General features: G+C 37.4%; 2 protein-coding genes and 1 pseudogene across 3 annotated transcripts; all 3 read right to left on the bottom strand.

Moving 5' to 3' along the window:
* Positions 1 to 2,515: 2,515 nt before the first annotated feature.
* Positions 2,516 to 5,441, bottom strand: LOC144648663 (uncharacterized). The gene is made up of 2 exons (XM_078508166.1): positions 3,576 to 5,441; positions 2,516 to 3,478 (listed from the first exon to the last, which is right to left on the bottom strand). Exon 1 carries the CDS (start codon positions 5,165 to 5,167, stop codon positions 4,700 to 4,702), a length of 468 nt encoding a protein of 155 aa, XP_078364292.1. The 5' UTR covers positions 5,168 to 5,441; the 3' UTR covers positions 2,516 to 3,478; positions 3,576 to 4,699.
* Positions 5,442 to 5,689: 248 nt separating this feature from the next.
* On the bottom strand, positions 5,690 to 13,446 carry LOC144652267 (uncharacterized; annotated as a pseudogene). The gene is made up of 7 exons (XR_013570466.1): positions 13,214 to 13,446; positions 12,664 to 12,698; positions 12,213 to 12,252; positions 11,737 to 11,771; positions 8,191 to 8,356; positions 7,888 to 7,947; positions 5,690 to 7,094 (listed from the first exon to the last, which is right to left on the bottom strand). The product of XR_013570466.1 is annotated as an uncharacterized LOC144652267 (transcript).
* Positions 13,447 to 21,956: 8,510 nt separating this feature from the next.
* Positions 21,957 to 24,761, bottom strand: LOC144652207 (uncharacterized). Its single transcript, XM_078512220.1, has 5 exons — positions 24,757 to 24,761; positions 23,982 to 24,201; positions 23,649 to 23,838; positions 23,009 to 23,038; positions 21,957 to 22,325 (listed from the first exon to the last, which is right to left on the bottom strand). Exons 1-5 carry the CDS (start codon positions 24,759 to 24,761, stop codon positions 22,201 to 22,203), a joined length of 570 nt encoding a protein of 189 aa, XP_078368346.1. The 3' UTR covers positions 21,957 to 22,200.
* Between the last annotated feature and the right edge of the window lie 191 nt (positions 24,762 to 24,952).

Genomic DNA, 24,952 nt, shown 5'->3' with positions numbered 1-24,952 from the left:
TAGTATAAGCCCCGCTAAAATAGCTGGAAAGGGAAAGTTTTTTGAAAAATGAGTTTTTGACTGCCAGACGCGCTGGCGCCACATGTTTATTTTGTGAAGATTAATTAAACGCCGTGAAAAATAGAATTTGATGTCCAGCGAGCCACTGCATCTTCGGCTACGCAGTCCTCAGTGAATCCTCCAACTTCACAAATTTCTAAAACTTTAAGAAAACGAACTTTCGCAGAATCAAAAATTGGTCCTTATCGATCTTCCGATCTTGTTGTGAAGACACTGAAATTCGACGAGTGTTCATGCGTGAAGGGATGACTGACGAATGATAATAATTATTTGTAAACTTTCGCTTTCAAAATGAACTTTGCGTTACGTTCAACGCCGTCTTTCTGTTGTTGTACGCCGGTGCGCGTGCGATTATTTATAATTTCTGAATTTTGCATATTTAACTCAGGGTGACACAACAAGTTTGTTAAGAGTTAGTTGTTCCAGTGTTTAATTTGGGTGAAAGTGATTAAAGAACCACTGTCTTGTCACTAATAAATATATCACATTGAGTTCTTATAAGGTCAATAATACCATTGTGACAATGATTCCAAATACAACTAACGGTAACCAGTGAGATAACGCCACTAAAAGAATCACATTGAGTTCATTGAGATTTTTTTATAATGTTAAGAGTTACTGTTTTTTATCAAAGAGACAATCATGTCAGACATTACGTTAACTTACTAGTAATTAAATTATGTTTGCTGTCTTTGATTTCAACATAACATTGATCAGTAAAATTATCAGGATTGAATTAACACAAAGTGACTACAATATAGTGCAATTATTAACCTGCACACAAGTGACAGACAATAAAAGACGTTGGATATCAATCTCGACTCACTTGTCTTTCATCAACATGTTCCCTAAGACTTTGCTCTAGCAGCAAAACACATGGACCCATTGGGGCCCTATTTTTTTTAAAACAAGCATGTCCACTTTTCTTGAATTCCAGGGAGTAAATCGTTGTCCCAGTCGATTCCCTTTCTCCACAGTTCCTAAATTGGCTCTGATGAGAAATGCGGATGCAAAGCCAGTTGGATCATAAATTCGGGCAACCTGGCTGAGGATCTTCCTTTTGGACAGTTGTCTTGGCTTTTGTTCCAAAGTTCCAAACAGGTGCTTGCGCCGCTGGTTGTCACCCACAAACAAATTGGCGACCTCCACCATGTCAACACCATCTGCCAATTCCTTGTGGACATGCAGAAGCATGAGGTGGTTGAGCCTGCCCTCTCCTGTGGTAGAACGCAGGTGGGTCTTGACTCGCTTAAGGCGGAGAAGGAGCGCTCGCTGATGGCATTGGTAGTTGGCATGACAAGCATAAGCTTACCAAGGGTGCAAAGCTCACTCAGTAGGAGTTTGCGTGCATTTCTGAGTGACTGAAAAAAGTCCAGCAGATCAGCGATGTCGAATCGGGAGTTGCCGTACTCCATTGTCTGCACTACTTCTGGAAGCAGGGAAAACTGGGCTTCTAGCTGGTACTGCTGCAGGTCACGATTTCTCATTTGTTTTAATTTTTGGCTGTTTAATATTGTTGTGCATCACCCTACGTACTTTAAAAAATGAAAAGAAGTACAAAGGTTATTGTCTCGAACCTCTCGGGAGATAAAATTTTATTTTCAACATTTTATACAGGTCTGTTTTTACTTTTTGGGGAAAAAATGGGGGGGGGCATGGTACCCCCCGGCCCCTCCCCTTGCTACGGCTCTGGTATTGTAGCACCGCTTGACGCGGTGTACTAAATCACAGAATCGGGCATCTTCGCTGTCACATATCGGTCAAAACTTCATAATGTCTTGCGTTACAGTGTCGGATATGAATTCTTGGTCGCCAAAGATAGTATATATATGCCGGGTCATAGTCTGAGCCTGTTGCCTTTACCGGGTCAAGTGGTTTTCCTTGTAGGTAGGTGCAAAAAATTGTAATCCCATCTCGCTTTAATTGCGTGCTTGAAATGTGATCTGACAGTGGCGTACTCTCTAACATCTCCATAGAATTTTGGCATTTTCGGTTTCTCCATTTTAAAACTACCGTAAAGTTCCGTGTATAAGCCTCACCTTTTTTCTCTAAGTTCAAGTCAAAAATCTGGGGTGCGGCTTATCTACGGAAACATCTCTATTCGGAGTTCTCAACGGCCTAATTAAACTTCTCAAGACGTCACTGAACAAACAAACAACAACCTGAAAACTTTGTTGTTGTTCACTGCCTTTAAGTTTTTCTGCAAAGCTGTTTGCAGTGAAGCCTGCCGGCCACTTCGAAGCATGTCTTTCCGCCGTGTGCGATAAAGCACCAAGATAAACGAAAGTACTCACAAGAAAATTGGCCAACCGCTTCGCTTTTTTATTGACCTTCACAGCAAATGAATCTTTTGGATTCTCAAACTCCTTTTCTGCATGAAGTTTTTATCCTGTTGCAGGTAGCAGTTTCCAAAATCTTTAAAAACTTTTTTTTTTCCGAAGAAAGTGCGGCCATGTTGTCCTCTCTACATTTCAAAGCTTGGCTACTAAGCATTCATCATTCGCGTACGGTTCATACGAATTACAAGTGTTTCAGGAGTGTTTACAAGTGATAATCTCAAAAAAATGATGTCAAGAGAGCATCCAAGTTTAAGATATTGTGAGCTCAAACTAAAAAGGAGGTATGACAAGTGAAATTTCGCTTTTGTAAGACTTAATTTATATTAAACAATGCAACAACTGCAGTGTCAGTGTTTTAAAACCGTTCTTGTCTGCCCTTGTTAGTTTACAGTATGTGGCCCAGTTTCCGGCCACTTTAGTTTGTAATCGCCATAACTTCTAGTTTATGCACGGAAAATGTCTAATTTTAATATCACAGGCTGTTCATTTACTTACCTCTAATATGTATAAATGTTGGCGGCTGCTTTCCACAATTAATAAAGAAGTTCTGCTAATTTTGGCAAAACTAGTAAGTTGCCCAGTTTCCGACCACCTTGCCCAGTTTCCTGTCATCGAAATAAAGCGCAATTTTCCCTGAAACCGATCAATGTTAAACAACGTTTCCTCTTTCTTGACAAACACGAAGTGGCTTAGCGACCGCACATTAGCATTTCAAGGCAAAATGATTACTTAGAGGTGGATAGAAGGGCCCTGGTAGAAGAGTAACCCGCATAAGACATGTGCGATATGCGCCGCGAAGAGGTATGGGATGGATTTTCATGTATTGGCCCTCTTTAGAACTAAAGCTTATGTGAGATAAGACATAAACAAGGTTTTTGAATCTAACAAACTTTTATTTCTAGAACGCTTTTCTCTTCCATAGCTTCCACTGCTGCACGCACTTTGTTTGCACGCACTTTGACTGCTCGCTGCCATCTTGCACTTCAATACGGTACGTGCACGGGATGACAGCTCCTCCTCCTGAGAGATGTTGCGCTGGCCACGGAGGGAAGCTCTTGCACGGATTTCCAGTCTGTTCACTGAAATATTTATATATATTTTTCTTAGATCGCATCATAAAGATACAGAAACGCCAATAAAATTAAGACAAAATGTTAGTTTCTAGACCACACATACCTTTAAATGCATTTCACCTGTGCCATGCTTAAAAGATCCCAGAAACAAGAAGAAAGCCCTCGCGGTACACGCCCAATTGGCAAGCCAGCAATTGTAGAGACTCTCTCACCACGCTTTTCATCTGTTATCTGGTTTCTTAAATTGGAAGGAATCTTTTCAAGCTCTGGGACCCACACTGAACATGCATGGGGATCGTGTCTGTTCCCGTATTCTTTGGTGACCGGCAGTCGCACAATTTGTGGAGGTCTTATTTGAAATTTGTGATAGCCCTTTATCACGACGTTGCTCACAGTAACTAAACGCATCGCAATAACAGATCTGAAATTGGAAAATTTAATTGCAATTGTCATAATTTTTATACGTGTTAGTTTGCGATTCAAGTCATTGTCAATATCTTATTTCTAACATGATTATATAAAGCAAATAGCAATCTTGATCTTTTACATTTATCACTAAAAACCCCATTGAGAATAATAAAAAAAATTCAGAAAGAGCAAAAAAAATTTACACAAATACAGATTTTTTTTAATATGAACTTTAATACATCAAACACAGTCTAAAGTAAACTGGTTGTAAAACTCTTTTACATGTGTTACTTGATCCGTTAATCAAAAAAAGTCATCTGGATCGTTTAAAACTATTGTTTGAAATGTACAGGAATCTTGGATAACATCGATCAGCACTAGGTATCAACCCTTGAAATACAAGCACAGTCTTAATCAGAACACACATGACAAAAATTTTTTTCGTTACTATAAATACTCTCAGTATCGACTCCTAGAGGAACACAGTCTATGTGCATCCACAATTCACAGCCGTCGCAGAGGACCCAAGGGTTATTCTCGCCATCTGTGGGAAGCAAATGCTACAAACATTCTCGTCATCATGACTCTGTCCGGCACTCTGTCGCCATGTCTTCCCTCTGCCTCCTTGACTCCTACTCTTCGACTTCCTTGTTCTCTTACTACCTGGATTTCCTTGATCTTTCTTCTTTCTGTCAGCTCTTTCTTTTTTTCTTTGCTCTTTCCTTAATTTCTCTTCCTCCAATTTCTTGCGTCTCTCCTCCTTTTTCTTTTCCCTTTCCTGTAACTTCTTTTGCTTCTCCGCTAGTTGTCTAGCCTTCTTTAATTTCTCGTCAAGCAAAATTGGAAGGATTCTGGGCCGCTAACAAAATTAAGAATTGTCCTTTTGACATTTTTACGTTTTGCAGGACCACGAGCCTCAAGGGTGGGATATGTTAAAATCTCTCGTAGAACAGTCATAGAGGAGTTGATCTGCACACCTGTAGAAGGCGTTTCGCTCGTTGTAGGCGCTACAGTTAACGACGACGCTACACGGCTTGACGGTTCTTCTGTTGCTCCAGTTGAAAAAGACTCTACACTTGACTGCTCCGCTGTTGCTCCAGTTGACGAAGACTCTACACTTGACTGCTCCGCTGTTGCTCCAGTTGACGAAGACCCAACATTTGACCGCTCTGCTGTTGCTCCTTGCAATTCCACTGTTCCGGATGCGATCAAGTCTTCCTTTGCGGAGTAAAGTTTCTTCCAAGCGGAGAATGTTGGACTGCCTTCAAGATCGTAGTTTCCGTCCATCCTACGCCTGTATTTTGCCCTGGAAGGCGTTGACAGCACAGCCTCAAGTGCTTCAAAAGCTTGAACTGCTCCAGATGCGTTGTTACTCAAAGGTTCTGGTGGCGAAGAAGATGAAGAAGATGGCGCAGTGCAAAGAAGTTGCTCATTCGATATCTGCCCCTGGTCCAAAGGATAAATTCCCGATTTACTTCTTATGTGCAACTTCTTTTGCCACTCGGTTTTCTTAATTTAGATCATGCAAAATACCTTGTTTTTTAATCATAACAAAACGACATTTGGATCCATAAAAGGTAGAAAATTCTTCTAAAAGTGTCAAAGGTGAGTTAGTTTTGTTAAGCGGCCAAAAAACCTTCCCATAAGTCACTTACCACTGAAGCGCCTTCTTCCTGTCGAAACCGGAACCACAAAATGCAAACTTGATGGGAAAGCATTTGTCACATGACCTCAGTAAACATGATGCTAAAAGTGCCAAACGTGAAGAAAAAGACCGTAAAAAGACTGTGACACGCTTCCCACAAAGAAGATATCAAGATTACTTTTATGTGCTATATCTAAAAACATTATATGCCAGCAAAGCATGATGGTCTATAGCCATCAAATTTGTTCGGTTTTTGTTTTTAACACAAAAATCAAAACAAAATTAAAAAAGGTGGTGCTAACATTAAACCCATGGCATTGAAATAATAAATAAATAAATTTACATGGACTGTAAACGAGGGGAATTTCGTTTGATCAATTTCAAATTCTTCATCATCACCGTCCAATCTCTTTAGGGTGGGCAATCCAAGCTCCCAGATCTCCTTAACTTGTTTCAAACTGTCAACATTTCTTGGAATTGACAATGAGTTGAGCCGATCAAAACAGGATTGACCAGGAAGAGCATACTTAGCATGAATGCCAAGGGTCTCAGGATCTACCACTAAAGAAGAGCTGGCTGGTGACAGTTGATGATATGAAAAAGATGAAACTGGAGGTGCAGACAACTGAAGAGCTGGAACAGCAGAAGCTGGATAAAATGTCTGCAAAGCAGTGGATGAAACAACTGAAGGCTGACTATAGTTGGATATGACAGGCTTAAAGATGATGAAACTTGCTGGAAAGATGATGGTATGGCTTCCATTGGCAAGGACGAGATTCAGGGAGCTTGAGGAAGCAATGTTGCAGGTTGTCCAGATGATGTGGAAGGTAGGAGTTGAGTCGAAGATAGCTGAGTATGAAACAATGGAGATGTCAGATTTAAAGTGAAAGACAGATGATTTACTACTGAACTGGAAGACGGCTGATTAAATGAGTACAAAGGATGCAGATCTTGTTGCACTGATGGTAAACTAAAATTTGATGTGCGTGATTCACAAGTTGTAGCAGATGTATTGTGACTGAACAAGGTTGAGTAAGACGATGTACCGGTAGATACGAGTGAGCTGAAACTGGATGATGTAAAAGTAGGTGATGTTGATGCAGATGACACCAACCAAGATGATGCTGATGTAGATGATGTAGTTGATGCTGAAGATGATGCTGACGATGCTTAAGTTGATGTAGTTGATGCTGATGATGATGTAGTTGATGCTGACGATGCTGACGATGATGTTGACGAAGCTGATATTGACAATGCTGTTGTTGTGGATGTGTATAATGAAGCTGTACATGTAGGCTGCACTGGATTGCTGGCTTTCATCATCGAAATAAAAACAGATGACCGATATGAAATTTGACAGCAGCATTAAGCGCTGAACCGCAGGCTGTTCCATCAGGTGTCTCAGAAGAGGCCTGAAACGCTTGTAGGTGTGATGAAACTTCCCTCAAGGAGTTAATAAAGGGCAATGGGCGAACTGACGAAGGCCCCTCAACTCTGGTTTCAGTCAAGAATTTCTCCAATTTGAGTTGATTCCCTTAGCTTCGATAAGAAGTCAGAGAATTCATTGTCCTATGGACAAGATAAGGAAAAAAGTGAAAAGAAATAAAATTAAAATTTGTAAGTCAATATCAAGCCAACGGTAATTAAGAATGGGATCAATGTTTTAAAATAACTTTTTTTTGAGTACATTTCAGAGGTTGAGTTTTACAGTGAAAATAACCTATTACACCCACTTCCAGTTCTACATGCATAGCGGCTTTCTTTTGACAGCCTTCTTTCGGAATGCTTCATTGTAAACAAACAACACAGATCAAAACCAGCCATAAAAGCCCATCTTCTGAACAGTCTGTGTTCACTTACAAGAAACCAACACCTGCATACATCAGTTTTGATTGGCTCATTTCAAATAGCAGGTTGAAAGACGATGTCAAAAGATGGGTGTAAAAAATTAATATGCATGTAACATTGAACGCAGGTGTAAGGGTGTAGGTGGAATGAAGTGTTTTTATATAAACTGTAGGCTGATAGTATGGCCCTATTCTCCAGGAGAGAGTTAGGATTAAGACGAGGTTGAATGAAAAAAAAGTGTAATGGGATGTTGAAACATTACAATGTTAATGTCGACTGCTCAAAATAGTGAGTAATAATGTTTAACTTCACACCATTTCACAAGATGTTTCACAAAAAAAACAAATGCCTTTAAGAACTTTGATAAAGAAAAGAATTTCTTTGTTATGAAAAAAGTCAAAGTAAGTCACTTACATGTACATGTGGCTATGAAATATGGAACTGATAGTGTTCCTATGGTATGTATATACAGTGTAGTTGATTTTTAAACAACCAATGAAAAGTCAGAGTTTACCTCAACATTTATATCACTCCCTGAATCAGAAAAATTTTCATACTCAGATGCAGATGAATTCTAAAAAAACCCAGAATAGACAGAAAACAAAATAAATTGAGTGCTTTAAAAAGTTGTCTGCATGTATGTGTATATGTACAAATGTATGAATAATTTGCCCCCTCCCTACTTACATTGTAAGTCAGTCATTGACTTAGAGGTCACAGCCTAAAAGCATTAAATAGAGACAGGTGATTGTAATGCTCCTACGGAAAGAAGAGCAAAAATTAAAGAAATAATAATTTTTTCTAGGCATTAACGTACCAAAAGCCTTAATCCCTTCACTTGCTGACCTTCGACAGAGATTCTCCCAAGACCCTTGTGGTCTCTAGCCAAATGACCACAAGTGTAACAGTCCCTGAATACCAGGGAACAGCACAAACTGTGTGCACTTGCATGATTGTGCCCCCTCACCTCCGGACATTGCCTCCTGAAAAATAAATAAAAAACAAACAAGTGTTATTTTTTCAATGCTGGCCGAATTTTAACAAGAAGTTTAAAAGTAGCGATGGAACAGATGTCTTACTCTCAAATTGCAAGCTACAAGTTTCTCTTATTAAGTTTCAGTAATATCGTTGTTGAGACATCCAGAAAGTAATCTCCTGATCGTCCTTGGTGTTTCCTTATGCATTTACTTATAAAAGAAAACTACTTCCATTGCGCATTTGCCTATATACTTAACATACTTTTTTACTTTGCCTTTTGTCTTTATACTTAACATGTTCATTTTCTTCTATGCGTAAGTTGATTTAAAATGTGGAAAAATAAGCTTTATCTATCTGTGATAGTGTAAGCGGACCAGCCAACTAAAAATGTTTACAAAAGAATGCGTGACTTGAGGCCTTTTCCGGTTATTGCTATGGGCATATTTTGTTGAGCTTCATTGACCACATTTGTTTGATTCTTTGCTCTCCCGATAGCCTAGACATGCACACACAGTGCATGTGCCCCTTAATATGCCTTTGTGATTGGGAATGACACCTAAGAAAGTTTTTGTGGGAACTGTACATGGAACAAACACAAAGTTAAAAAATGACATGGCAAAAAAATATCCATTAATTTTTCCTGAAGTCTTTGTACTTGCCATCGTTCGTAAAGAGGCAGTGCATGATTTAGAGACAAACGACTGCTAGCTGTTTGAGGTTTCCTGTTTGCTGTCATCACCATCTTGGCAACAACGAAGACAAGTAAAAGAGAATGAAAAGGGAAAAAATAAAACAGTTGGTAAAAAAATGAAATGAAAAAACAAAAACAAAAGTGAAAAAGAAAATTAAAAAGAAGAAAAACGAGATACAAAAACAAAAACGGCTGGTGAAAACAAAATATAAAAACAAAACCAAAAAGGAAAAACATTGAATAAACAATTAATTCTCTTAACAACAAATCCACTCACTGCTTTACCTGTGTCAAACTTGTCGTATTGAAATCCACTATCTGTGACTGGGGCTTTGTCAAGTTTGCATTGACAGGGCGATTCAAACATGTATGCAGAGTATGCCAGCATAACGATAAAGTAATGAAAAGGAGCACTGGTGTATAAAACGGATAACAAAGCGATGTGTCCTCCTACGTATCGGCCATAATTCTGCTAGTTCTGGCCAATGCTGGAAAGTTAAGCTGCCTCACTGGAGGCCTCCTCAAAGGGGATGTCATCAAAGACTTTGGCAGAGCAGTTAACCATGTGTTGTTTTTACAGGAAACTTGTCTTTTCAATTGATACATTTCTCACAAGGTACATTACCTCCAACTTGGAAATCATCAACAACACTTTCTTAGTACAAAGTGAGTCACATTTTAAAAGAATGGCAGAGCTAGAGCTATATACTTTAAAAATATTTGTCTGTCTTGTCATTTAAATCAAAATAGATTGTGGAAAAACTTTTGTTAATTATTATTTGAATGCTCTTTTAGATACAAAATTTTAAATTTATTTATTATTGCCATTCATAAGTATTGTTTTTTTAACTGTTAAATATACTGTGCAACACAACAAATGGTAAAAGTAGGATATAGTGCGAACCAGCAAGCCATGCCAGCCATGTGATGGACTCGCTAACATTTTGTGTCTACACTTCAGGAGGGAAACCCTAACTACACATGGATCTAGTGCCAGCTGTCATTGTTTCCCTAATGTCAGAAGCCTCGTTCTTTATAAAGTACTGGAAAAAGTCAGTGCCTTTCGCATGTCTTGTTTCCCAGACTACCTTAAGTTTTCCTCGACCATGATCAAGTTGAGTGTCATCCTGGGAATGAACAAGCCCAGCCTCTTCTCGGCCGAAAATGTCCACCATGTACTCATTTGCCACAAGGGTCGGAACCCTCCAACGTCAACTTTCAATCTTTGTTTGGAAAATTGTATTTGGTGTAGTCAAAGTTGAGAAAGGAAGAGTAAGTGCCATTGCTATTTTTAATAATAAAACAAGAAATCGGCTGACCTGGCAAGGAATTTTCTTCACATTAGTTAGTTCTGGGTGGATTCCCACAATAAATTATGTCTGCCTCGGAAAATGTTTTAAGTAGAGTGTTGGCTCATGTGGCATCATGGTAGATGACACACTCTCTGTTGTTGAACTTGTCTTCTTGACTAGCCAGCAGTTCCTCAAATATCTCTCCCTCTGCCCCTGAGGCGTTTCACTCCAGTTTGACTAATGACTTTCCCCATTTTCTCATCGTGGATTGTGCCCGTTGAGTTATTTGCATGATATCCATGGGTTAGATAGAATCTTTCCTACATAACTTGATGGTTGTTTTTGTCTCCACGCTTTACAATTTCGGATTTCACCTCTTTGCAAGACTAAATTGTCAGTTGCTTTATGGCAGGGTGCAGCCATTTGACAACCTTCAGCCACTGGTTTTCTGATAGGCGACCCACACCCAGAGTCCTGAGAACATGTTCATAATCTTTAAAATATTCCTGTTCAAGAAAAATGAAAGTAAAACATATTTTGGTAACCAGGATTTCTGTCGAAACCTCGAGAAAATGACATGGCTTTCAGATTAATGAGTTTTTCGTTCCTGTCCACGATTCCAGCATTTTCCAAGAAATCATTGCCCATTAAATGAAGTTTGCAACCTAAAACTTGCATAGTTTTTGTGGTTGCCCATGGCATGAAAGGTCGTGACCATACCTTGTCAAAATCTCCTTTTCATCTTCAAGCCTCATTTGCACAGGCAATGGGGCCAATTGCTGATCGATATAGAGTAAATCGCCTCTGCAGTGCCTGCTGATGATTTGGCCTCGACTATAGTCTGTGTGGCTTGAGACTCAAATGATTTTGTTTCGGTCATGGTGTAAACTGAAAAGGTAAGGTTGCTGTTTTGACATTAAAAAGATTGAAAGCATAACAGACACAAAGGATCTGTAACTTTTTTCTTTATTTTCCTACTGCGTAAAGTTTATTTTTCTGCCATCATCGCCGGTAGCACTCCCAACGTGCGGAAAACCACTGACAATTTAAGTACTGGAAGTCCCCACCTCGTACACATAAAAAAATAATAATAAAATTCCAGAATAAAAAATCTTTTAAAAACATCCTGTGGGTTCTTTTTTACATCTTGGATGAAAATAAATTTCAGTTTGTATAGGGGAGGGTGAGGATGGGGAAAATTTACTTTACTAAATAAAAAACAATCCTGGTTTAGATAATATGCTTGTTCAGATAATATGTTTTTCTATAATATTATTTCGAAAAAAGAGAAATCCTGGTTACAAAATGACCCCTATTTGCTGTTTTTTTTTTTGGTAATTTCTCATATAGACACTAAAAATCAGAATAACCCATGTCAATGTTAAGGACAAGCGTTACTTACATTTCATGTAGAGCGTTCTGGCTTGAGACCTGCTTCTTCATTTTGAAACAACAACAAAAAAGTGTTGAACAAAATGTGCTAATAGCTTGGTGATAATGAGAACAGTACAGTAAAAACTCACGAGTAAGAACCTACCATTTTCTTCAGAAAATTAGAACCTAACCATTACTTATGTAAAAACCAGATTAGGCTAACCAGGAAAAATTAGGTTCTTACTCACGGGTTTTTACTCACCGTTTACTTTATTCTACACCAGAAACAGTTAAATGTTGTGTTAAAAAGTATGAAATAAATATTTCTCATTCGGGAACTTCAGGACTTAAATTCAAGACTTGAATTTTTGTGGGAGCTTCAAACCAAACCAGTTAAACTGTCAAGTACAACTGTTAAAAAATGTAAATGGTGTTCTTGCCAATAATTTAAATATTACTGGTAAACTAAAATACTATTTAATGAAAAAAAATTTGTACACATACCTTGACGTTTGTTATTCTCTTTTTGGCGCTTTTTAATTTGCTATCAAAAGGAAACACAAATGAGCGTTTTAAAGGCCTTTAAAGTGACAAAATTAATTGCAAGCTATAGAAAATATTACATAAAGCACATAAAATACAATACAAATCAGCACATAAAAACCTGGATTTTTTCATTTAGCCAAAACAGGTTCTTATAAATGGTACTTTAAAACAAATTTAGACTACCAAGGTTCTTATATTTTCATATGAATTGCATAAAAATATGTTATAAATATCATAAATATTGTATATTTAAATTCGCAGAAATGCCAATTTTTCTGATAAAGATGAAATGTTCATTATGTCACTAGTGTGGAACAAAGAAATAATCTGAGTCCCCACATTTTCTCTTATAGACACAGAAAATCAGAATAACCCATGTCAATGTTAACGACTTGAAAATCTTACTTACATTTCGTGTGCAGACTTTTGGTTCGAGACCTGCACCTGCATTTCAAAACAACAACAAACAAGCGTAAAACAAAATAATGATAATGATAATTCATTTATATAGCGCATTTTTCATATCTATATGTTCCAATGTGCTTTACACATACTGCAATTTACTATACAATTGTAAAGGCCAGACCACAACACCGGGAGCTTCGTGCCCTACTCTTTGCGAATAGTGTGTGGGTTCTTTAACGTCCCCTGCTATAAGACTAGAGATACAGGAGATGGGACCTATGGTTTATCGTAGAAAAGACTAGAATGTCTAACCATTTGCAGATGTAATTACAAAAACAGCACATTCTCCTCAGTTATTTAAAGACCCTGAGTGTTGGTCCGGTCTGGGGTTCGAACCCAGGACCTCCCGCACAGCAGTCCGGCGCTCCATAATTATTAGTTGCCGTTACAGACAGGAGGGAGGGGGAGTAGGAGATTTGGATCATAAGCTTGGTTTATTTGTTGAAACGTAGAGTTCAATTGCTTGTTGAGCAATTTTATTTTGGCAGCTAAACCTTTTGCTGGGATTATGTTCCTTCAAAGCTTTTCTTTCCTCTTCCTTTCTTCTTCTTTCTTTAAATTCCACTCAACCTCATCTGCCGCTTGTACCAGCAACACTTCCTCCCTTTTCTCTATGTCGAAAATCGCTCTTTTACACCCCTCCAGCACCTCTGGCATAAGCTGTATATATAATTTATTTAATTTTACTTAAAACAAGTATTCAACATGCCAGTGACATCCAAAGGCATGAGGAAAACGGTGATAAAATATTCTGACCCAGTACTTATGCTTCTGTTAAACATTATTAATTTTTTTAAATTAAAAAAACAACACATTAAGTAGATAAGAGGGCCTTAAATATTTCTAGTGAGCTCACTGAAAATAACTATTTATAAAGGCCAGAAAAAAGATGCAGCAAAATTTGTATATCTTGTCTCATTAAGAGCTCAGAAGATATACAAGGAATTACATTGGGCCGCAGGACACCGGAGGGGGTTGGACCAAATTATAAGTAAATATGGCCGGCGTTTTGGTTGAGACAACACGAGGAGGGAAAGATTGTATTACGGCCCAAAAGACCACACGTTTCAATGCCATAGGTACCTTTGGCTGAGCCCTACGTGCATTTTACTGCATCACGTTGCTCTGGCTCATATTACTTATGGTTTTAATTGCTGAGTTCATACCTGGATCTCTTGTATATTGACATTACAACCCGATGCATGTAGTGCTTGTACTGGTGTTTCTGGAATCATGTTCATGTCTTGATAGGGTTGTAAAAAGATATAAAGCGCAAGGTAAGGTTGCTGTATACATAAAGATAATACCGCTGGGTTAGATAAAATCTTACCTAATTCGCTTTGGAATACCTTGTTCTGATTGTGATCGGTAACACTATTTAAAACTTCCAACTCTTCTGAAGAAATGGAGTTACATTTAACAACGTAAGCTTATTTTAAATTGTTTTTAAATGATTTCGTTTTTACCGGTTTAGCTTGTGCTCGTTTTTAACCGTCGTAGCTATAAGTATAACCGATCCAGCTCGTGCTGATGCTGACTGCATGTAAGATTTGACGAATTGTCTTTATGTTATAAATTCAAAAAATTTAAATCTGCCTGTTCGTTGAATCTGTAAGATGGCAGGGGAAATGTTTACGTGGAGGCAAAAGGTTACCCAAACAAGGGGTATAACAACTCTTCTTTCTAAGGAACATTTCTATTAGAGCGACTTGTTCCATGAATTAGCAGGGGTTTACTTCTAGAGATATGAACTTGATTTACACCATGATCTTCCTTACATTGTTGAAAATGGACTGCTTGCTCCCAACAAGACAATGACTTAAGATTTGAAGGACAAAAAAAGAGCATTGTTATCTGCTTGTGCTGATGAACTTAGATCTAAGATAGATTCTGTGGTAAAAACCCGAGTACTTCTGAAATGAAGACTGCATGGCAAAAATATTCAAGTGGCCTGAGGAGTAGGAATAAGATTAATGATGTCTCTATTAGAACAGCCTGATCAGGCCTGCGTAAATGTTTCCTTACTTAAGAAAAGACGACTTATTTTCTATTTTTCTGTTTTGATTAATAAAGTTAAAAGCATTTAGCTGCGAATGCAGGTGAGTCAAAGCTTAGTAACCAAACACAAACATAAACAATCTTCAAACTACAAAACGTGCGCACAAATTTCCAGCACAGAAAATAACGAGGCAAAATGGAGCATTCTCACTAGTTTGACATTTTTTTCGAACTATTTCTAACTAAATATTTCTTTCTGACATGATCTGACTATATAGTGTGAAACGACCAGACTATTTTGTGGAACAACTTGACATGGAACGAAGTGACCGGATTCCGTTAGAGGCTTTCCTGCTTTTCAGTTTTTTATTGTATCCGTAATTTTTGAGGTGGTAAATTTTCCTTGAATTGCATAGCTTTTCAGGTTACATAACGTCCTTTGCAAATGTTGCAGTATTCAATGGGCGGTAAAAAAGCCATTTCAAATAAACTGTCACTTGTAACAGCCAGGGAATAGGAACTTAGCCAATAACACCAAACTTTATTCTGTTGAACCTGAACTCTTTAAATGACTGTAAATTACATTTTTACATTTAAAATCATCTCACCAAATGTGCTGGGAGTATTAATTATCGGAACTTTAATCTTTTCACATCACGAACTCAAGAAAACTCTTCGAAAGTAGCAGAAAATGAGCAACCGCGACACGCATTCAAACTAAGAACTCGTTTAAGTCGTTTTCCTTCAAATAAGAATTTCTTGAATTGGACATTTGACGATAATATCCATTGCTAACATGAGTTTCTGGGAGGCGAAACAAGCAAATCAGCAGAAAAAAGCTAAAGGAACAATAAGTTCCTCTCAATGCAAAGAACTGTTTCTCTCACTACTCAGATTAACATTGGACCGAAAATTGATGGAAAAATTTACAGAGGAGTTCGTAATCGTAACCCCGGTAAACAGTTCACTCAACGCTTTCATCGGGGTTCCTGAATAAATGTCTTCGCCTTGAACTCTGCCCTGTACAGCTGGTGGTAATGCAGATTGTTTGTGATTAGTAATGAATGATGTGCTGCTTGTAGTTTCACTAAGTCGTTTGTATGTTTTCCTTCAGGCCGAGAACCTGATCAAGTGATGTATAGAAAGATTAAATGAACCGCAACCCAGACTATACTTAAATCAACAGTGCAAAAACTAAAGCACTATAAACTACAGGAGAGTTGAGGAAAACGATGCAAATGCAAAAGCGTTTGATTTTCGATAAAATGTGTATAGAATTTTACATGTACTTTGTTTGCAACAGCAGACCCGGGGGAAATGAACAATGGAATTGCAAACACATAGACTTAAATAAACAAAACAAGACTTTTGTATTCCTGACATAATAACCTTACTTTTAACCACAACTATTACATGTAATAATGTAATCCTTCACTAACTGTGCAAACGATAAAATGAAGTTCAACAACAAACACTGGTAACACAAGAAGCAAATTACATCTTGTTGATACAAAACCATGACAAACGGTCGCAATCCTTATTCCATGTACAATTCAGCATTTCTAAATTCAACCAAAAACAATTATTTTGTTCATAAACTGTGTGTGACTCATAAGGGACCGATCGTTAATTACGTACCCCCCAAAAAAATTTAGGTAAAAGTTATACCCCCTTCCCAATTCTTGTTTGAAAAATGTATCCCCCCCCCCTCCTGAGGTGGCTATAATTCTCTCCGTCCTTCCTAAGACAGATTTTTTTATCTTTTTTATTCTCTCGTTTATTGTTTGTATTATTTTACATTGTTTAAAATATTAAAGTTTAACTGTTTGTGTCTGTCAATAAAATTGTTGTCGTTTTTGCTTTCCTAACAATGCCAAAAACTGCTCCTGTTCTTGTCATTCAACCAATTTTCGTGAACGTTCAACAATGTCACATACCCTTTTTGCATCACCGAGAACTACTTTCATCCTTGTCTTCCTCTTAATCAAAGTGTAGTGATGTCACCAGACGGCATTAAGGCCAGATTTTTTCAGACGTCCCTTCTCGGGAGTAGGCGACCAGAGAGGGATGTCTGAAATTCAGGCTATTATGTTACATGTTAATCTCAATGTACATGCTGATTTATTGCTTGTTTTGCTTTGTTTTTACATTTCTTTTTCTTTCATTTCATTCTCAGTTCTCTTCCTGATTTCTTGTCCTTGACATTTATAAATAACGTATTAGAAATTAAATAACATTAAAACTGTTATTACAATAAGATTATTAAAGGATGAAAATTGATGCATGTATAAATATTAAAGTCTCCACAAACATAAAAATGGAGTCTCTTTATAAATGATAGTAGGTCGAAGTAAACAATTTGAAATGACTGATTCAGTAGAAAACCTGATTTAATAAGAGTAGAATTGTTAACCAGGTCTAGCAACTGGAGCTCCATAAATTGAGTTGTATGAACTTAACTCTCTGTGTCCAGTTCCTTGCTCTGAGCCTTCAGCTGCAAACTTTATCATCATCATCATTTATTTGCCACTTCAGAATTAAACATACAAAAAAACTTAAAAAGATAGGGCGAGGAGACCTCCAAAAAAAAACACTCTTGGTGAGTGAGAAACACTTCTTGGTGAGTGAGAAACGTCAACGTATAGCCAAAAAATACTGATTCAGAAATGGTTCTTGTTTAAACATGTTTTCAATATTTTTTGAAAGGTGTTCTATAAGGTTTCTATCCAAGATAAAATATTTATTTAAATAGTATATCTGTGACATACACAATTACTTTCAAAATTCAAAGACCTTCAACAAATAATTTTCAGAGGTAGACGTCTATGCAATAATGAGGTTAACAAATCTGAACGGGAATTATAGGAGAAAATGATTTCTTGATACACTGGATTATGAAGACAGATGCAAGCATTTTTAAAAATGAAAAATGTGTTTTTAGGTGTATTTTAGTCAAGCAAGGAAGCCCACAGCATCATGTTTGTGTTTCAGTTCTTTAGGTCAGTAGAAACAATAAAACTTGTTATCAGTAGCGATGTCAATACTTGTTTGCAAAACTGGACAGTAAAATATACCAACTAGCAGTGGCTTTGTTCCAATGGCAATGGTTTGTTATGCTCCCCTATGTGGTTTGTGATCATCTTTACAAAAAAGAGGCACTAATATGGTTATTTATGTTTTATCCTTTGGGCTTCTCTTTGTTAACATAACAACTGAGTGCTGTATTGACTGAGCTCGTTTACTGGCCAACAATAGCAGTAAACAAATGCTTCTCTATCAAAGAGAGTCCAAAGTAAACAAGTGTTCCTCTATCAAAGAGAGTCGACTGTTTAACTGACAGAGTTGCCCCCCCCCCCCTCATGTCATGTCATGTCAGCTAAAAACCCTGATATCATGGCCATGAAGGAAACAATTTCTCATCAGCTTCATTTGTGTAACCAGTGTCCTAAAAAACGACAAAGATAATTGACTTACTTGTACTATTTAATAAGAGATATGTTCTGTAACTGCTGTAATTTGCTGGTATCTAAAATGTTCCAAACTGATTTTTTGCAAGCAATTTCCCGACATTGATCGTATCCCGACCGTTTAATAATTCTTTGAAAAGGTTTAGTTTCTTTTATATGCTACTCGTAGCTGAAATTCCCTTGCCAGTTTGTAATGCTGTGCTGCTTTGAGCATCTGTTTTCTCTTTTTCTCTCCCTCAAAGGCTACTAGGTAAATCCTTTTCAGTGTTTTTCGGCAGTTTGATTTCGCTTCCTTCTATATCAAGCTTCTGTTGTGTATCAGCTTGTTTCGAAAGTTAGAACTGTTTCTGCTGTGCCACTTCTTGTCACCGTCGTTGCTTGTTGATCAGTCTGTTTATTCTCAGGCTGGGTGCTTGTGACTCCTTTTTGTTCTTTTTGGGTGCTGTTTTTCCTGTTAAGCATTTATTTGGGCAATTACACCTCGTATGATTTAACTGTAGCTTTCTTCTCCCCAGATGACCCTGCCTGCTTGTAGAGTGATAGGGGCTGGTCGTTGTTGTTACTTTCCTTAACATCTGGCTTTTTCACATTATCCTCTATGGACAAAAAAGATCATAATTTGAAGGTTCCACCATGGTATTGTTGGAGACTTTGCTTCTTTTCAGTTTTTTATTGAATGTGTAATTTGTGAGGTGGTAAATTTTCGTTACATTTAAAAAATGAAGCCATTTAACATCATTTGGGCGAATGTTGCAGTATTCAATGGGCGGTAAAAAGCCATTTCAAATGTACTATCATGACTGTCAACAGCCAGCGAATAGGAACCAAGCAAAAAACACCAAACTCTTTCTTGTCAAACCTCATGTTTTACAAGTCATCGTTTCTGAACTCTTAAAATGACTGTAGATTTCATTTTTACATTTAAAATGATCTCACTGAATGTGCTGGGAGTTTTAATTATTGGGAATTTAATCTTCACACATCATGAATTCAAGAAAACTCTTTGAAAGCAGCCGAAAATGAACAGCTGCGACGTGCATTCAAACTAAGAACTCGATAATTCACTGGTAAGCTTAAAATCGTTTGCCTCCAAATAAGAATTTCTTGAATTAGACATTTAACGATACTGTCCATTGCTAACATGAGTTTCTGGGAAGCAAAACAAGCAAATCAGCAGAAAAAAACTTAATAAACAATTGGTTCCTCTCAATGCAAAAAACTTACAGATCTTGTTGTTGTACTTTCTAGCGCGTTTCCTCAAACTTCCTTTGTCTCTTGGCGATTCTTTTTCTGGCATTCTTAATATTCCACGTACTGGTAAGTGATGGTAAAGTCTTATACGAGGCAGCAGTGTTGCTCCTTGAATGCTTGCTTGCCAAGATGAGTGACAACCTTCCACCAAACAAGATGGAGAAGCGAGCAAGGATTTTGAAGGCCAACGGCTCCTGTGGACCACATTTTCTCAATTTCTTCTTCCAGTGGCTGTGCAGTGTTTGGTTTGTTTCCGAAACCTTTCTATTTCAAATCCTTCTTCTTTACGGACAGCATTTTAGCAACTTCATCAAATGTTGCATTTTTCTCCATGTCAAAGTTGTCAGGTGCTGGTAAACATGGCCGGTGGAGGAAATAGCAGCGAAGACAATTACGGTAAGTTTGAAGTGACCCAGGATCATATTCTTTGTCTTCGTCATCCTGTTTTGTTTTTTCAATGAAAAAGTCCTTCAACAACTAGGGTGATAACACCCTAACAATTGGTTGTAAAAGAATGGTTGTCTTCGTTGCAATGGAACGCTAATGGCTACTTGAGACAGGCCTTTCAAGAGACATATCTTCGCTTTTCTTAAAAATGGGACAGTAAGTTTTTTTGAAATTTCGCATAGTCTTTGACTAGTACATTTGACAAGTTTACAAAGTTAACAGTCAAAAATTTCCAAGGATCAACATTTCTCAGTACATCGCCATTAACTACTGTAACAAATACCACACAGTCGTTAGCTACATTGTTTTGGGCCACAAATGCTTGAATCTCCTGAAAGAGAGACAAGTGTTCCAAACTTCAAATTTGTAAGCAGGTTGACAATATTTTCTTCAAGTGTGTAAAAAGGGTTTGTACGATCTCTCGTCGACATCTAAAAAATGTCAACAGTGTGAAACACGTCAAAGGATGGCAAACTGCTCCCGTGAGCCATCCATCAAATTATGCATTCTCCACAAAGATGATGAACTCTGGCTAACCGCTTTCACAAATGAAACTTCTAAACTATTGAAACCAACTTCTTTGACACTACACGACACTGTAGATGATATTGAGAATGCAATCATGAACCTCCAAGATATCACCATTAAATATAACATGCAAAAAATATTATCTCTGACATTTTGTTCACCCAAAACCATGAATAAGCAGACTTACAGCCAAACACCTCAGTGCCTGGTTTATTCAATCCACGATATAAACTGAAAACTATACCTGTCACAATTATGCCACCACAAAAGCAATAATGAGACTTTTTACTTTACTTGGTCCATTGCAAAATAAACAATGTTACGTTTAACCCTCGGACGTACAAGGGGGGGGGGGGGGGTGGATGCCACCCCCCCCGTAAGGTTTTTTCCAAATTTTGAAAAAAGCATTTACCCTACAATGCTGAAACTTTCAGTAGCTGTTCATTCATCCTTTGCGGAAATTTTGATATGTCAACCATGTGTATATGCTATATGACGTTGCCATGGTAACGTCAAATACAAGCAGGTCTTGCCAAAAATCGTCATTTTTAACATTTTTCTTGATTTTTTCCAGTTTTTTAAAACAGAAGTGCAAGATTTGCTTATTTTTACATTCCATAAGCAATCTGGCTTGATTTTGCATCGATTTCCGTGATTTTGTGACTTTCTAAGAAAATGTTGAAATCCAAGATGGCGGCTCTTATGACGTCACAGCCAATTAAAATTATGTAATCTTGTAGAGTAAGCTGAGGGCTTTCTTCTCAGAGCAAAATAGTTTTGCTGCGCCTTACTATAACGAAAACTCCGGGGAGGGGTTCCATCCACCCCCCCCCCCCTTGTAAGATGATGGGGGTATGAGTTTGCTTGTACGTCCGAGGGTTAAGCTTATTTATGTTACATTGTAATAGCATTACACCAATGATCTGAAATACCTATTGTAATACTAGCATGGCATTACAAAATCAAAGTGATAAGCACGCGTTTTGTTCACCCACTAAGTCGAAAAATTACAAAGTTGTGTTCAATTACAGGAATAATTTGAAACATTGATTTTAACTCCTGCTTCCTTTCTCAAAGTATAAGACCTATGATTAAAATCTGTGTTCACCATTTTATTCATGCAGTCAGTTGAAAAATAAACCTGCTGTGTTGTGTAAATATTTTCAACAGCAATCATTTCAAACATTAACTAAAAGAAATTGATTTTAACACCTGTTATACTCAAAGTATAACAGGCATGATTTTAAAAATGGCAAATCAGTGTTTAACGTTTTGTTCACTCATTCAGTTCAAAAATAAAAAAATGTGTTCAATGACAGTAATGATATCATACCTTTACTAAAAGAAAGTAAGTTGAACACCTCTTATTATAATAGAAGTATCCCAAATAAATATTACAAAACTCACTCGTCTCTTGTTCACTAACTCAGTTCACAGGTACAACTGGCTCTACTCTAGCATGCTCCATTCTTGTTTTTTGTAAGTTACCCTTGATAATACTGCTGAAGCCGAATTTTTGGAATTTTTGATCCAATCCTACGCTAATTGCCTCGATAATAAGAGAGAGTTGACATGTATTACGAGCTAATCACATCCAAATAAATCAAATTCTCTTGCACTTTGCTCAAGTGCAGGGAATGGCTTTCACATTTTCCAAAAGAGCTAGTGTAACCACATTAAAGCAAAGATTTCTCGTTATGTGCTTGCATAGTCTAAAATAAATAAAGCCACTGTTTTATTTTAGGGGAACATCATGGTAACTCTATTTTTATTTCGTTTTTAAACTTGTTTTATTCGCCACTAAATTGTTCCGCTCTTCGAATGACGCACAACACCTTCTCTTTATACATCTTTATTTCCTCGTCGGATCCGAGGACGACTACTTCCTTGCAGGAAATGGTCTTGACTAGTTGTGCTGAAGGGGAAAGGAAATGATTTGTTGTGAATGGTCTAAATAATTAAATAATTATATTCTTTTAATACATTGTTTTTCGTATTTAAAAAAACTTTTGGCTTTATCAGCACCGGGGCTTGCCGGAACTGATTCCTGAGCATGCGCAGAGTACACATTTTGTATTTTCAGCCAATCCAGGGGGGGGAAGTCTGCGCTTTTCCTTGAAGACATAGCAGTGCCTGGAAAAGGTGCGAGTCTATGTCAATGAAGCCGTTGCTAATGAAGACATCACCCAAATTTTTGATTTCTCAGAAAGATTTAATCATTAATGACTGAAGAGTGTGCAATGCTAATAGATAGTGGTGATATTTGCTATGCCCTTAGCAACCATTTGATAGCTACTGCACATACTTGGTTGTCCCGGACCGCTACAACCAATTTTTGAGACTTGTACTAAAGGAGTTTCTCCCCCTCCCCCTTAAGCCAATCAAAGGATACTCTTTGTGTATGTTTTTAGCCAATCAGATTCGTCAGAGTTGGCATTGAGTACTTGCATCACAGACTTTAAGTGTTGGAACCAGCCACAGGTGCAATTCTGTAGATACTTTACTTTTGGGGACCGCTTGTCATCTTAACATAATTTTATATACATATTATGTCAACCCTCAAACAAGGCGACAAAATAGGAATAATTATATATTTACCATCTAATGTGGTGTCCAGGACAGTGTCACCTGGGAAACAAACCACCATCTGAAGGTCAATGAAGCTTAAAATAAATTTGACACCATCATCCCCTCTAGGCCAGGTACTGGAAAGTTGTAGATTTGGGGAACTGCCCCAGTTGTCTTCTTGTAAATAAAAACTGGGTTGCACTCGATTGGCAATGTTTTGTCTATGAACAAAAACCTACTGCTTGTGGAATTACAAAGGGGGGTGGGGGTGTGGGGGTAGGTGAAAATGGAAGAGCAAAGTTTAAAGGTAATAATAGTAATAATAATAATAATAAATACTAGTAATAAAGGTTCTTATTGCGTATTTCAAATTCTCAATGCAATTACATGATAAATAGAAATAAAACGTTTAATTCAATATAAAACATGCAATTATTGAAATCTCAGAAGTAGGTAAAAAAGGCTCGTTTTAAAAAACGCTAAGCTCTTAGACTGTTTGATATAAAAGAGTAGGTAAAGGTTTGTGGCATAAAGAGAAAAAGGTTCTTGTTTTCATCCCACATGGAATTTTAATTTCATTCTGCGTAATAACGCCTGTTTCTAGCCAACTCGCACGGTTTCGTTAATTTTCCAGAGTGATTGTTAAATTATTGCATATTAACTTCTGCACCTGTCAACTCATGCAACCGGAACTCGTCCTCCTTCACAATCATCACTTCACTTTCCAGCTTTAGCTCTTCTGTGAGAGTGGCTAGCTGTGGCAGCATTTTAAAGGTTGTTTCCACTAGGAACAACTGTTGCTGGCACTCTCTCCTTGAACACTTCTGCACTATCAGGCGTAGTTCGTCCTTTCCAAAACCCTTTAAAAAATCAAATGAATAATATCAGGTCCAAAAATATGTTCTTGAAGGCCAATGCCCTAGTTCTTTGTCCATATTTTATTATAGCATATTAAACCAAACTCCCCATCGCAAGAGAACTATGCATTCAACGTCAAACTTACCTCATCTCCGATGCCACATTCCATCAATATTACATTCGGTTTGATATTGTTAGGAAGATTTAGGGCTGTTCCCTTTAACATTCTCAGGTACACTTCGTCGCATGAAAATAAACTTTCTTCTTTCTGGCTCTGACTTGTACCTTGGCTGTCGCAGTCGGACTCCTTCAAGTCGGAAATAAACTCACCTAGGAAAGCTGGGACACGTTGCACATTTTCAAGTCTGAAAGAGCAAGGAACGATTATAACAAGATTTATGGATAACTAGAATACAGAATAACCATTTTTACCCAAGGTTATTTAATGTGTCATTTTAATAAATGTGGTGTTACCCTATAAATGCGGAATATACCTTGCCTGCAAATGAAATGATTTTAAAATGTAATTTATAGCTGTTTCAGTCCAAATTGCAGAGGTCTACATACACCTTTTAGGTTCCTGTAAGAAGTTAGTGACTTTTAGGAAAGGTTTTTGTCAGTTAAATTGTACTGAAATATCTGCACAACATTGATCAAAGTACACTATGGCAAGCCAATTGTAGCAAAATTTAAAACCCGCTCGTTTTCAATTCAGGCACTATTTTAGGGTCAATTCAAAGCATAATTACATTCAATTCAATGCATATTTAATTCAACAAAAGTTCAAGACCTTCCACATTCACTAATCACAACAACAGCTGAACTTCAGCAGTCCAAACTCGAAATTAAAGAATGCCGTGACCTTCTAGAGAAAAAATGTTCTCTACGCGAGAAAACTGAAATCAACAAAAAGCATGTACAACATCATGAAGAGCAAAGTAAAACAACAAGCCAGCAACTTGAGAAGATGTATGCCCGAATTACCCTTACCAAAAAGAAATAAACAAAATGTATATTTTTTTTTTGTACAAAATGTACATTAGAAGGTATTCATTTTGTAGGGGTAATTTGGAACTAGAAAACTATACAAAATGTATACATCACTAGATACAAAAG

This window comes from Oculina patagonica, chromosome 4 (assembly GCF_052425735.1).
Source record: "Oculina patagonica isolate OP01 chromosome 4, crgOcupat, whole genome shotgun sequence".
In the NCBI taxonomy this organism is placed as follows: Eukaryota; Metazoa; Cnidaria; class Anthozoa; order Scleractinia; family Oculinidae; genus Oculina; species Oculina patagonica.
The sequence above is the reverse complement of the archived record's forward strand: the minus strand, read 5'-3'. Positions and strand labels throughout refer to the sequence as shown.